Raw genomic sequence first — 15,461 nt, 5'->3', positions numbered from 1 at the left:
CAGAGGAGGTGATCACTACCGTACACTATTCAAAAGTTTGGTCGTCAGTTATTGCCACCAAAGTTTCATTTGTTTTATCACAAATACATTAAAATTGTGATATTTGTCCTACTGTAACTGTTTTCCATTTTGATTTATTTTACAATTATTCCTGTGATGGCAAAGATGAGTTTTCAGCATCATTACTCCAGTCAGTGTCACATGATCCTTCAGAAATCATTCTAATATGATGATTTGCTGCTAAAGACACATTTCGGTAATGCTTTAGTTCGGGGACCAATTCTCGCTATTAACTAGTTGCTTATTAGCTTCCATATTACTAGCATATTGGCTGTTTATTAGTACTTATAAAGCACATATTAATGCCTTATTCTGTATGACCATATTCTACATCCCTAAATCTTAACCAATACCTAAACTTAACAACTACCTTACTATTAATAGGCCTAGTTAGTAAATTATGAGTTAGCTGAGGCAAAAGTCATAGTTAATAGTGAATATGTGTTCCCCAAACTAAAGTGTGAGCAATATTTCTTATCATTATCAATGTTGAAAACAGTTGTGCTGCTTAATATTTTATGCAGAAACTGATTTCTGCTGAAGTATTAAGATTTCTGTAATTTTTCAAGGATTCTTTGATGAATAGAATGTTCAAACACAGTTTTTATTTGAAATAGAAACCTTTTGTAACATTATAAATGTATAATGATATAAATCTTACTGAAGATTTAAAAAAACGTACTTAAAAAAAACATACTGTACATAATACAATTTAATCCCAGCAAATGGGTCTCAAAAAATCTTTTAAAATTTAAATGATTTCAAATTCAAAGGCAATTATGTATTCACAAGATATAATTTAAATTTAATTGAATGATTTAATCAAGTGGGTGATAATCTAAAAAATTATGTCTTATTAATCGGTCTTTCCAATATATCAGTCCATCATTAGTACTCTATTGTATATGATGTAGAAGAAATGTATGCTTGCTTTCCCTGTATGTGAACTGATGCAGGTTTGTGTTTGTGTGTATCAGTGACTCCATGCAGTAAAAGCCTTTAATTTGACCTCTATTGTTCAGTTAATTCACTATACCATAAGACTCGCGTGAGTGTCCCTTTCTTCTCGTCTGTCACACAGCCAAAGGGCAACTTTCATCCCGGATCAGGTGACTGAGTAAAGCTTCATCACGTATGATCGCTGCAGCCGAGGGACTCACAAGATGATCCTGCACACACAAACACACAGTTATACTCAATAATACATGAGCTATTTTCCCCCCTTGCACCTATAGAGAAAAAGACTATTTAAGAAAAAAACTTATGTTACATTCACAATATAATGCAAGGACACTGGTTTCCAGGAAAATCCTCCAATGTTCCTCTTACATTCTTCTCTTCATCTTAAACACCTGTATTCACTGGACTGCAATACAAAAGACTCTCTCAGGTCCTTCAGAACAGTTCTTATTATGTGGGACAGTGAGATCAGAGAGACCTCGATGAGAAAAGGAGAGGCTTTGACCTCTGTGTGATCTCAGGCAGCAGAGCTCAAATACATTAATTCTGCATATTCTGTTGATAAATTGAGTTTGTCTTTGATGAGCAAACCAGGTCGATACCCAGACAGCAACATAGTGTCAGCCCACATCCAGACCACATCTGGTACATGCTGTCTGTGTAGTGCACCATACCGTACCTTGGTCTGAATGGCGCTCAAGGCTATGCTCCCGCTCTAAATGAGAACAAGAAGTTGATGGGGTCAATACACACACACACACATACTCACATTTCTTTATGTATGTGGTATTAGATATGCGAATGACTGTGTGAGACGGTACTTCTTTTCACTTAAAGAGGCACCTCAGCCTTGTGCAATCTTCGTTCTTTTCACACACACACACACACACACACACACACACACACACACACACACACACACACACACACACACACACACACACACACACACACACACACACACACACACACACACACAGAGCAATGGACGGTCATGTGGGATGTTCAAGGAGCTGTGAGTGCTATCCTGTTTACACTCTCTCAGACGGGACCCCGAGCACCTGGTAATTAAAATTGCTAATCATGGACAATTACCCATCCAAGCTCCCCACTCTGAAAGTGGCCTCTCACGCTCTCTGGAAGTGTGGGGTAAAGGGGGAAGAATGTTAGTCATCTTTTGATTAGCGTTCTGTGGCAGGAGCACCTCTCACCGCAGTTTTGTCTTGTGGAGCAGCCACCGCGAAGTCAGCGACAAAAGAGAGACGAACATCTGCTAGAGGTTGACCGATGTTGCCAAGACCACCAGGCCAGGTGCGGATTTTACAGAGAGGGCTGGTTCCAGGGAAAAGCAGCACGTGGCGGCACCCTCGCAGGGCAAACATCTCTACCCCGTCACCTGTTTCTTTGTGCAGCACCAGCTGAGCGTGCAGGATCCACAGCTGCCTCCAACACAAATCCCCCTCTTGTGTTTGTTTTCCAAGCAAAAACGAGTCACCTGTTTTAAGTTGGTCACCTCAGGGCCTGTTTGTAATGGAAACCTTTATTTGATCAAAAAACAGAAGTAAACATCGCTTCCGCTCATCATATTTTAGTTGATAAAATCAGTCAATACATTTTAATTGCGGAAAAACAGCTAATAAAATTGACTAATCATTGGATAAGAGACATATAATGACTGTGCTTGTGTTTTATCATTGTACATCCCAGCATCTATTTTGCAGATCTTAAATTTATGGTTATGTTTTGTGAATTTACAGATGTAAAATACTGACACATAAAAAAATACACACACAAACACACACATACACATATATACATTGTATATATGTAGAGTATATATATATATATATATATATATATATATATATATATATATATATATATATATATATATATATACTCTACATTGTAAGAGTTCAGATGCAAAAGCCTCTAAGTGCCATCTGAAATTTTCTTCTAGAATGATCATTTTTATCAAGCTCATATATTTAAGTTAAAGTAATTTCACTTAATTGGCAATGAAAATGACCTATTAATTGTCATTTAAGTGAAATTACTAAACTCAAATATACGAGCTTGATCAAAAATTATCATTCTAGAAGAAAATTTCAGATGGCACTTAGAGGCTTTTGCATCTGAACTCTGTAAAGTACATAAACTACTTTATTTTTTACAGTTTTTATAAATTAGGAAATAGATTCTGTCAGGTTTAGCTCACGTCTGGGAACAGATTTGTCCACAAAATATGGTGGTATACACACACACACACACACACACACACACACACACACACACTTCCATGTTTTATATGGGGACTTTCCATAGACATAATGATTTTTATACTGTACAAACTGTATTTTCTCCCCTTACACTAACCCTACTCCTAAACCAACCCATCACACAAAACTGTATGCATTTTTTCAATTTTTTCCATATAAAACATTGCTTGAACATTGATTTATAAGATGTTGATACCCAAAACACCCAGCAAGGTAAAAAATTATTGGTATTACTATTTGTGGGGATATTTGGTCCCCATATAATGTAGGGTTTACTAGGACCACACACAAACAAACAAAAGATAGCTTATGTAGGCTATAGGCCTAACTGTAATGTGAAAACAATATAGTTTTAAGACCCCACCAACCTTTCGTTTCAACTTCTTTTAGAGAGGTCGAGGTTATAATTAGGTGGTCAGACCCCTCCTGTGTCCTGGTTAGGTGCAGCCCAGGAGTAATTAGCCAGGCTAGCTGGGGAGGGCTGCGGAAAACAATCGCCCCTGCTGTTTGCTCAAGTTCGAGCCCGTTGAACTGGCTTAATTGGCCGTGTAATAATGTCGACCCGAGGAGGGCTTGCGTGAAAGGGCTGTCCCGGTTCCCACAAACCCCGGGGCCAGCGCCAATCTAGCCCCTCGCTGAAAGACTGACGGGAAGAAAAGCGACACCGTACAATGGCTCGCTCGGGCGGGTGAAGGATTTCTTCTCCGTGTAATTAGGCTCGCCGTGTTTCCACAGACACACACGGCCCAGCAGGCCTGCTGCGCGCGGACCATGCGGAGCACCGTGGGTAGTCACATTCAGACCGGTCGCTGATTAGGGTATTGTTCCCGTGTTTATCATCGGGGATGTTAATTAGCTGCTACTTCAACGAATGATCGTTATTAATGAATTTCAATTGGACGTTGTTTCACTCATATTAGGCGTAAATGCTAAAATCGAAGGTGCAACAATTTCGGAAGCCCTTTCTATCAGTAATTAGAGGACTGGTTTATGCTCACAACAAACACAACTGTTCATTTTGATGATCCAAACTCACTCGCTATGACCATTTTTTGCATTCAGTTATTGAAAATTACCTATTAATTGTCATTTAAGTGAAATTACTAAACTCAAATATACGAGCTTGATAAAAATGATCATTAGAAGAAATTTTCAGATGGCACTTAGAGGCTACACTTTACAATAAGGTTCATTAACATTAGTTAATGTATTTACTAACGTGAACTAACAATGAGCAATATTTGTTACAGTAGGCCTATAGTAGCCTAATCTTTGTTAATAATGTTAGTTCATAAAAATACAGCTGTTTGTTCATGTTAGTTCACAGTGCATTAACTAATGTTAACAAATACAACCTTTGATTGTAATAACGTATTAGGAAATGTTGAAATTAATATGAACTAAGATTAATAAACGCTGAAGAAGTACTGTTCATTCTTAGTTAACTAAGGTAGTTAACTAATGTTAACTAACAAACCTTATTGTAAAGTGTTACCCAATTATTTTATTACAAGGAATAGGCATTTATCCTCTATGCTAGAGAAATGTGTCCATCATCTTCAATCATGGATAGGTAATCAGTTCATAAACACACTATATTCAGACGTGATGACAGTTAGATAAAAGATTAAAGAGAAAAAAAACGATAGGCCTGATATTAGTTTCAACAACAGCCTGACCCTGTGCTTGCATTCTAAAAGTGGCTAGCAATACTATGAACAATCAGCATTTCTCTTCATTGCAAAATAATCATTTTAGAATCACAACAAACAAAGGTCTCTCATTTTTTGGTTCATATCTAACACATTACATGTCTTACGCTGGTTGTCAGTAGCAGAGCGTCCTCCACTGGCAATGCTTGAAAAGAAATGTTTTGACTGAAAGAGAAACCGCCTGTTAGTTCAATCATTCGTAAGATCAATAATAGGTCATTATGTGTTATAATGCACATAGCTCATATGTCTCTCACAGGTGCATATTTAGAGACTGTCAACTCAGATTGTTATTGATAAAACCAACTGCTTTAAATTATGCATCTGTCAAAAATAAATCTATTTTATTAGGACTTTGAAAGAATAAAAATTCAATCATATAGTTTGAAAATGTTATACAGCGTCTGTGCCAATTAAAAGAGCCGGAACCTCCTGTTTTAGCAGAGACTTGTTCTTTTATTTGTAATATCCTCCGCTGGATGGATTTCATTTTATATATTGGTCTTTAAAAACACTTGTTTTGGCCCTTTAATATGATCAATATAATAAAGCATATTCTTCTTTTGATTTTCAATCTTCTAAAGTCTGCTTAGGCAAATAGTGGCTTTCAAATCAAGATGGCTTTCAGCTTGATCCATCCTTGCTTTTGAAAGTGATGTCTGTAATCCTCTGATATAATTTAGTGCAAAACCTGCATGTCTCTCTTCATCAGAGGAGAACCTCACGGACACTCTTTAGACCAGGGCTCTATAGAGGCCAAGATGCACCAAATGATGCTGTATTTAGCATAAATAAATATTGCATGTGATTTTTTTTCATGTCTTTAGATGACTGATGTGCAGTTCTAACTGCTATATTTGACATAGGCTGGATTTAATCATGAATGATCAACATTAAAGATATACTGAAAAAAATATCACAAACTTTCAAAAAAATGTTTTTATTACATTTATAAATCACCATGTTTGTACACTCAAAAAATTTAGGGAATAAACAATGTCCATTTTCTTGAGCATTAAGCATAAATGAGCATAAATATTTACATGTATATGAAATTTAGATGTAGGTCAGAACAGGGTTGGGGAAAGTTACTTTTAATGTGTTACAATATTGCATTATACACCCTTAAAAGTAACTAATTGCATTACTTAGTTACTTTTTATGGAAAGTATTGTGATACAATACTTTTGCATTGCTTTTTCTTACCTGGGCTGTTTTGCTTAATTGTTTTTTCATAACAAAAAATTATATTTTAAGTAAATGTAAAGGCCCTTTCAAACCATAAGTGAAAAGAATAGGCCTCATGCTGATGGAAGTGCAAATTCATGCCTGTACAGTAGAGGGCGCATCTCAAACAAACCTTCAGCGGTGCTGCATTTCTGGATTGCAGAAGAATAGGAAAAACAAAAAAATGAAACACAAAAAAATAATTAAAGTCATACCAGAGAATGACTAATAAGGGGAGAAGTTCCACTCTCAGTAAACTTCCGGCTTCTGAACTGCAGTTCCACTCTGGTTCCATATGAGGGCGCTCACAGGACGAGTGCAGAATGAATGGAGGTCTATGGCGCTATATCCATCAAAATCCACTTTTCTCTGGATATCATTTTTTGTCTAGTAATTTGAATGTTGTATTCAAAAGGAGATGCAAAGAAATTACACATTGCTGGGTGTTAGATTTTTTAGAGTCACTTATTTGCTTTAAAAAGTCTTTTAAAATGTCAATGACGTCATTCACATCGTACGACCAGAGATACTGCTTGACGGCAATCCTTCAGTCGCGTTGGTGCTTTCGCGCTCTGCACTTTCTTTTCCCTCGAGGCATCGACAACACAGCTGACACAGGTAAATACACGTGCTAGAAGAGTTTTTGTTTTGTTTGTTTCTGGTCCCGCTTCGGATGCCACGATGCCATCAAGCGGTATCTCTGGTCGTAATCAGTCCTTCACTGACCAATCAGCGTTCATTAGCAGAATGCTAGTGTGTTATGGGCAACAACAACTCAACCTGTAAGAAATCGAAAGGACATAAGTACTCGTTCATTCAACTTTCGACCTATAACCCATGTTGAACTTGCAAAACCTACAATCAAATCTGAGATTTCTCAATGGCAGTCTGGTGAGAGACAAATTTAGCCGTCTAGCCCCATTGACTCCCATTCATTTTGCACTCATGGGCGATCGCCCCCAGTGGAACTCTGGTGGAACTACAACCAAATTTCGGTACAATACGCTGATTTCACGCAGCCGCCATTTTGAAATCGAAAGTGAGGCTCCGGTGGGAAGAACCCCGGAAGTAAAGATAAACAACAATGCCTTGGATTACCAACCTGAAGCTGCTGCCGCGATTTACACTATTGGATGTTTATATCCAATATAGGATATGTATATAGTCCATTCCTGCTTCGTTTTTTTACATTCTGAATTATATATAAAAAATTATTTTATTTATAAATTAATTTCACTGTATATAGTCTAAAGTATGAAAGAAATGTTTGTACATTTTTAGAATTGACACAACATCATTAAACACAACAATACGCCATCACATTCACGACTCTCCTGTGATTAAAGGCGACACTTCCGGTTTTCTTCCCACCGGAGCCTCGCTTTCGATTTCAAAATAACGGCTGCGTGAAATCAGCGTATAGGACTTAATAGGGAGTGTCCAGGCTCTCCGTAGACGGGCTCTGGTCATACATATTATTTGTATGGTTATATTGGATCATTGAATGTCAGCTGCCAACACAATGGTTAAAGTGAGATTAAATACATAAAGTATATTTGTGTTATTTAACATATTTAATTATAATGTTAGGCTATATGTAATACTCTTGAGTTTTTGGATTTCACTGTTTAATGAGTAAATGCCTGCTCGCATTTAGTCTAGAACTACAATAAGCATCATGTAACTTTTCAAAGCGCTCACAACGCTTCTGCACTTGCTCCCGATTTCTCTCAACATGGGGATAGGAGAGGTTTCAGTCAATAAATGGGAAAACAAAGCAGCTTGCGTTACGTATGTGAAAAACGAACAAAGATATTTTATTGTAAAGGTAAAAGTAAAGCATTACTTTATTAGTTACTTGAAAAAAGTAATCTGATTACGTCTCGCAGTGGATTTAAAATAAATAAATAACGTTTTCTCCGTTTTTAAACATAATGGGATTTATATTTTAAACAAAAATATGTCAACCAACATCAAATAACCCCAAGCATGCAAAATGATAGATATGCAAGTAATACTTCTGATTGGCTAGATTTTGTTTTTGTCAAAAAAATAAAATAAATCTGTGCAATAAAAGAAGTCACTTACTGAACCTTCAAAGTTATCAGCCGTTTCTGTAGATTGCAGAGTTGTGGTTCATGATTTGCCTTGTCTGCTTTTAGAGTATCTCAGTGAGCTTGTTCAGCATCTCCATCGGCGCAATTCAGAGAGAAGTCTAGGTACACTTTCTAATGAAATTCCAGTGCAATTTGTTCTTTTATAATAAGAGGTTAAGAGGGGACAGTTTGACGACTCTCTCTTATTTTTCCTCGCTCTCGCTTCTACATTCATTGCTCAAGGTCAGTGCTGGAGGCAGTCGTGAGGTTGCGACGGTGACGGCAAGGTCAGAATCTTCTCTGTCGTTTGACATGCGTTCTGCCATGGAGGTGAAGATGGGGTGAGAGGAACGGGCCTGTTGCATGTAACCTGATATTTTTAATGGGTATGAAAAATACACAGTTCTTGGCTTCCTTTTCATTTAAAACATTCTTAGTGTGTAAATTAGAATGGCCTTATTCCGTTCCACATATGCCACATATTTTGCATATACACACACAGTATAAATATGAGGGTGGTTTTGTCCACAGAATGGGGATTGTAAATCAGCCGAGAAAGAGCTTTGTTTAAAATCCATTCACCGATAAAATGGATAAAAAAAGTTTGTAAACGTACCATAATTCCCTTCCAGGAGCCGAAGTGATCCACACACAAATCAAACAGAAGTGTGTGTCATCCAACTCAAATCAAGTAAGAGGTCTTCAGCAGCACCTCAGTGTGTTCTGGACCATTGAAAGACATTTTAGATCAATAATGAACCAAACCACTGCCAGAGAGATCGCAAAAAGTTCAATGACTCATAAATAATATTAGCAAATAACAGCAATTTCACATCTAATAGAGCGATTTCACAAGTCAGTGAGCATGGCCACACACACATTTACACATATCTAAGAACACATAAACCTACACTCCATTAAACATTTTAAATGAAGACTTAGTCAGAGGATTACAACTTCAAGACACCTCCAGCAGTGCATGTGCACCACAGTCCTTATTTATCACTCATTTGAATTTAATGAAATGGTCAATTATAATATTTTAACACTGACCTGTTGAGTGTTGACTGGAAACATCAGCATAATACACAACAGTTAAAGGGTTAGTTCACCCAAAAATTATTTATTGAAGCAAGTGGTAGTTGTAGCTGTCAATGGAGGGACAGAAATCTCTCAGATTTCATCATAAAGATCTTTATTTGTGTTCCGAAAGATGAACAAAAGTCTTACGGGTTTGGAAAGACATGAGGGTGAGTAAATAATGACAGAATTTTCATTTTTGGGTAAACTGACCCTTAAACATCAATCGTATTATCATAACCTCGTCCTCAACAAAGCTTTCAAAAATATTTATTTTCTTATGTGGGTCTATATTTAAGCAACATCACATGACTCTTTGGTCGTAGGCACAAGGCCGCAGGTAACCTATACTGTAGCTTGACTGCAAGTGCAAGATTACTTTTACACAAGAGTTAATACTATTATAACTTCCATAGAAGTAATTAATATAAAGTGATTTACGTTTATGACAAACACTGGCCAGTTCATATAGAATTGTGTTCCAAATTCAACATCATTATAAATTCAAGGAGGTATACAGTCTGTAAGGACTGTACATTTAATATAACCATGAATATACATGAACACATTATCGTTATGGCCTCATTTAGACTTTTCGTTTCAATATCATTATGAATTATGACACGACAGATTTATATCCCAAAGTCAATATGATCCTACAAAAGCTCATAGTAAAATGGGCTTAATGCAAATTGTCTATAGCTAATGTATAACTATCATCACAGGATTTGTTACAGTATTACTGTTGGCAAAGTAACATTCTTACTATTAATATATATATATATATTGGTCTATTTTCAGAGGATTTGTTAGAATGTTACCTTGCCAACAGTAATACTGTCATTGTTTAAAATGCCTAAGTTTGTCACGATTCTGCACACTTAATGTGAGGTCATAATTTTGGGAAATAGGCTCTTTATGTCAAAGTTATGTCAAATGATGAATGAAGGGTCTCTCTATAATTTTATAGACCTTATAGATTTATAAGACCTTATATAATTCTCTTGGATTTAATAATTAAATGATCGATTTTTTTCATGTAAACGATTAAATGTTTGGAGGTGGATGCATTAATCACCAAAACAAATTGGATTATTATAGTTTTCTGCGATATTTTTAGTTCTTATATTTAATAGTAATGATCAGTAAGGTCCTGTTGTATTTATACTAGCAGAGGTGAATTGTTGAAGCAGCCTCAATATGTGATATGTATTTGTATAATATGTATTTGCTGCCACCTCGAGGTCGTAATGTAGAACTACACCTGTTGTGCCATGGGGTTTCACCAGAAGAAATGTGAGGTACAAAACTAGACATTTTATTAGCCAACAATCTCTTCTGTCTTAAGGAAAGATAAAAGGCACAAGGCTTTCAAACATTTAAATCTCTTTCTTTATTACAAGCAAATGTACATGTTCTCGCTGTTAATAGCTACAGAAAAAACTGGCAAAAATCCACATATCTACAGATATCAATCTTTTAAAAACTTTATACAAAATGAGCCCAAACTGTACATGAATATTACTACATACTGTATATGCTGTAAAGTGTACAGTAGTATACATATATATATATAATAAATTTATGAGCAACATCACGCTTTGTGCAGATAAAACAAAAAGCAATAGATATTTTGTTAATCTGAATAGGCTGGCACAGATGAAGCCCCACTACAGGCAATAGAGCCTTCAGTTATATCATAGACATCTAATCAAATATTTGGTCACACCTGCTTTAAAAACAGTGAGTGTATTTCATCTTCCTATAGTCAGAGTGAGCAATGACCATGCACATAATCTTAAAAACTACTTCAAACAGATTTAAAATCATCTATAAAAACAGAAAAAGAAAAAAAAACAACAACGACAAACTGTTAAAGCTCTTTTTTCAAACTTTCATCTTTACTGAAGTTGATTTCTCCCATGACCTTACATTTGGTTTTTTTAAAACGGAACAGTAACATTCTAACTCTTAGAACATTCCAAGGAGTTCTCTTCATCCTCTAGATACAAAAGTAGCAAAAGACTGTTTGTTTTTTCTCACGATATACAAAATACCTATTTCTTATAGCCTTTTTTAGACAGACAGAATACAGTGTTCGCCAGTGCCTGAACGCACCCCTGAGGCAGACAGCGTTCAGTGATCAAATTATTCTTATATTACAAGAAATCGTTCTGATTCAAAACAACAGTATGTCAGAAACAAGAAGAAAACACATTTGTGAAGGGACATTTGTTCTGGAACCAGCTGTGGTGATTCGCGGCTATCCAATTAACGCTGTGCGATTTTTGTTTAGTGCACATTCGTGGCTTTTTTTCTTTTTTGTTACATTCAGGAAGCCAGATATAGTGTAATAGTGAACAAAATAGGAAATACAGTGAAATGCGAAATAAAAATACAGTTAAAAAAACATGAAATTGATTAATTTACCCCTATTATATTAGTCTTGGCTACTTCAAATCATAGCACATTCTAGTTTAGTTTCAGATTCGCCAGCATTGATTAGCACTTGGTATCATAGATGTGCATCACTTGGACTGGACTGGAGGTTTGAACAGAAGTTATAAAAGTGGTTTATATAAATAAGAATATGACTCATAAATGCTTGATAAAGCTCAGTGGTTGGTCCATCACTTCGGCATGCAATGTTCAGACTTCGATAATCAATAAAATAGACAGTGTTTGACTTTAGACAGATTTTACATTCATACAAATGAAATAATATACTTTTGGACCAGAAACAAAGTTATTCAGTTGACATATTAGATCATTTTGTTATGCACTCATTCATCCACTCAGCCTTTGTAAACCTCGACATCAATATACTGTATATAGTCTATATTTAGATATAATGTGTGCATGAAAAAGAACATTCTGTTACTATTCATCAACATTAACCCAAAGATTTTGTTCAAAAATAATCCTTACACCCTTTGACACACTAGCTATACCCATAATGCAATTCTTTAATCTGACATTCTCGGTTGCAGGCCAACTGACGGGCAATTAAAACACGCGTATGTGCAACGCATGACTGTACATTGAGGTTAAAAAGCACCAGAAGGCACCTATACTCACAAGAAGCTTGGAGTAACCATCAAAACAGTGACCTTGATGGTCTTTGACATCACCTACTTTTTCTCTCTTTAATGGATGATGGTTAAAATGGTGAAATGGGCGACTGGCCTCATCATGAGAACCGAATGACAGGGTGAGAGAAGGAAACTCGCGCCAGGGAAGAAGTCGAGATGAAGAGATGATGCTCCAGGAAAGCAAAACTACATTCAAGAATCAACGCAAGCAAAAACAAAACAAGAAAAACAAGCATGGAATGTGAAGGACAGCAGGGAAAGAGGCTTGTGGTTTTGATGACCAAATACGCTGATTTTTTTAGTTCGGTTCAGCTCCATCTCATTCGTGTTACAATGTAACCGGAATTTAATCCGAATTGCATTCAAACTGAATTCCAATTCCAATTCAACTCAAATCAATGTGAATCTGAATTCCCCGACTCGACGGTGATGGAACTGAACGCACTTCACAAGATTTGTATGATAATGTCAGGTGTGAGGCACATTTCCTGGGATTCGTTTTAAACGGCTCGTCCTGCACACTAGAAAGGAGCCATTTCTCTGAATATAGTTCCCAAGATAGGCCATCTGTCATGCTGACCTTGATTGGACTGTTAGTTTAATGAGTTGTTTGTGAACAGCAGCACATGCTAAGTACATCTGACTTATTTATATCAGAGAATCATAAATCAGTAATGTGCAACAAAGAAAAATGATAGCAACCCAGCACAGGGCTCCAACAGTTCCATTAATACAGACAAAAGGCTTAGGGAACAGTCAAAATGGATGTTACAATCATAAAAATACAGACAAAAAAGGTCTTTTGCACTTTTTGTGAACGCACAAAGACGTCTACGTCAACAGAAATGTTACATTTCATTGGTTTTTTTCCCTCAGGAGCCCTGGGCTGTGTGTCGGTGGCACTGGAAGATGTCGAATACTACATTTATCGCTCTCCATCCTCAGCTGGTGCAGTGTCAACTTAAGGCAGTGTGGTGGGATTCTTGGGAATGCCATCAAACACCTTCCCTCCTTTTCTCTTTAAGCATAAGGCAACAAACACACATTTATATACTCCGTATTTCACTTGGTTTTCAACCTTTGGTTCCAAACTGTGGTGTAAAAGATGGGAAACATTAACATTAAGGCAGAACAGTTAAGCTAAGATGCCTAGCGTAGCCTTTAGAGTTGTATATCTGGTTCTACTCAAAAAAACAACAACAACTAAAGGACTGATTATACTGAACTAGAGAATTTTAAAGCAAATCGTCAAGCATCTAGGACAGAGTAACTGGCTGTCATGATGACAACGTCAATGGTTTAAAAAACTTTGGAAGAGTAGAATGCGAGTGGATTTCCACCTTTTTGAAAGGTAAAGGGTGAAACATAATGACAGTCCAGTTACAATTTGTCTTTTCATGGTTGTTCTAACAAAGGCCTACACACACACACACACACACACACACACACACACACACCTAGTTCACTCTAGTACAGTGCAGCAGCAGAAATGGCCAAATTCAGCCACTTACAATGCAATCGGACAAGGACAAATCGCAGCCTATGGAGTGTTCCTCGATAACAGGTTTGCACAAAAGCAACACCAGTTTGTTCTATAAAAAAGTAGGACAAGAAAAGAGAAGGAGCACGGGATAAAAAAAGGGAAGGGGAGACGACAGAGAACAAAGAAAAGAAGAAGAAGAAACAGGACAGTCAGTTTTTAGAGCATCCGAGGCCATTTTAACTGTCATCCACAATCATATTCAGTGGTTGCGTTTGAGATGGAAAGATTTGTGCTACTACTGCCCGGTGTTGTTTTCAAGTAATTTTTCACATGAAGGATTACAAGGGTAGGTGAGCGAACACGTAAACCCACAGTGTAAAGGAAACACGCTCTCACGTACACACACAAAAAATCAAGGTAAATCGGTCCCAAGGCCACTTAGCGCAGTACGCAACACTTGCAGATGGTGCGGCCAATTCTGTTTGGCCTTCCTCCAGCTCCAAAACTAACACACAGCATCACTTCCGCCCAATAGCGTTCACCACAAGAGCCAATTTCAGTGCTTTTGCTTCAGATAAAGAGTGACAAGTCAAGGTTGGTCTCCCAATAGCGTCCCAATCTTGACCCTGGGATAAGCGAGGCCGAATTGGATTAGATAACCAGACTATTTCTTTGGGAGAGACTATCATACGGACGTCTCTGGACCCGGTGTGCTGTAGGCGTAAGCTGCCCCAGAGAATCTTGGGTTCTCTCCTATTCGGAGAAAGGAGCTGAAGGTGCGGTAGTCAGGCCTGCCGCCCCAGTAGGTACACATGAGTTTTTTGGGAGGGGAGGAGTCAGACCTGCGGTGGGTGTGGTTCTGGCTTTCGTTGCCCCGTCTGTCATGTTTCCGCGCAGGAGGAGCATGGAGGGAGGACAGGGGGGTGAACTCGGACAAGTGGCCCTTATACAACTTATCAGCATCCTGGAGAAAAGAACGAGGGAACAGAGAGAAAGAGAGTGAATTAGCAGATTGCATCATATACATTGGGCATTGGTCACATCACAAGCTGAAACAACACAAATCCAAAGCCCCAGCAAGAAGCAGTGCAAAAAAAAAGAACAAAATATCATACAAGATCACATATCGGATGTTTACCACATGCACAAGTCCAGTCCTAGAAGATGCAGAACTGATCGATTGAGGGGATGTTGTAAGATAAACTGCTGGGGAAAAGCTAAGGCAATTGAAATTTTTTTGTTTTTTCTTAAAAGGAAGGTGAAATATTACAATTCACCCCCAAAATCAAAAGAAAAATACATTTTGTTGTAAAATGAAATATATTTACAGTAACGTTCTAAAGTTTGGGGTCTGTCAGTCTCTTTTGCTCACCAAGGCAGTTATTTGATAAAAAATACTGTAAGAACAGTAATACTATTACGTATTATTACAATTTAATTTATTTTATTTTATTTTAATATATTGTAACATG

General features: G+C 37.2%; 1 protein-coding gene across 5 annotated transcripts in view; it reads right to left on the bottom strand.

The window, feature by feature from the left end:
* Positions 1-10,796: 10,796 nt before the first annotated feature.
* atp11a (ATPase phospholipid transporting 11A) overlaps positions 10,797-15,461 on the bottom strand; it is an 81,875-nt gene continuing 77,210 nt past the window's right edge. For 2 of the 5 annotated variants that reach the window (XM_082164715.1, XM_082164716.1), the window contains one exon: positions 10,797-14,953. In XM_082164715.1, coding sequence (XP_082020841.1) covers positions 14,675-14,953 — 279 coding nt within the window. In that variant the 3' untranslated portion in view covers positions 10,797-14,674. The remainder of the gene's footprint in view (positions 14,954-15,461) is intronic. The other 3 variants (XM_082164718.1, XM_082164719.1, XM_082164717.1) reach the window with 2 other exon arrangements.

Source organism: Leuciscus leuciscus (assembly GCF_965113295.1).
Source record: "Leuciscus leuciscus genome assembly, chromosome: 3".
Classification (NCBI taxonomy): domain Eukaryota; kingdom Metazoa; phylum Chordata; class Actinopteri; order Cypriniformes; family Leuciscidae; genus Leuciscus; species Leuciscus leuciscus.
The sequence above is the reverse complement of the archived record's forward strand: the minus strand, read 5'-3'. Positions and strand labels throughout refer to the sequence as shown.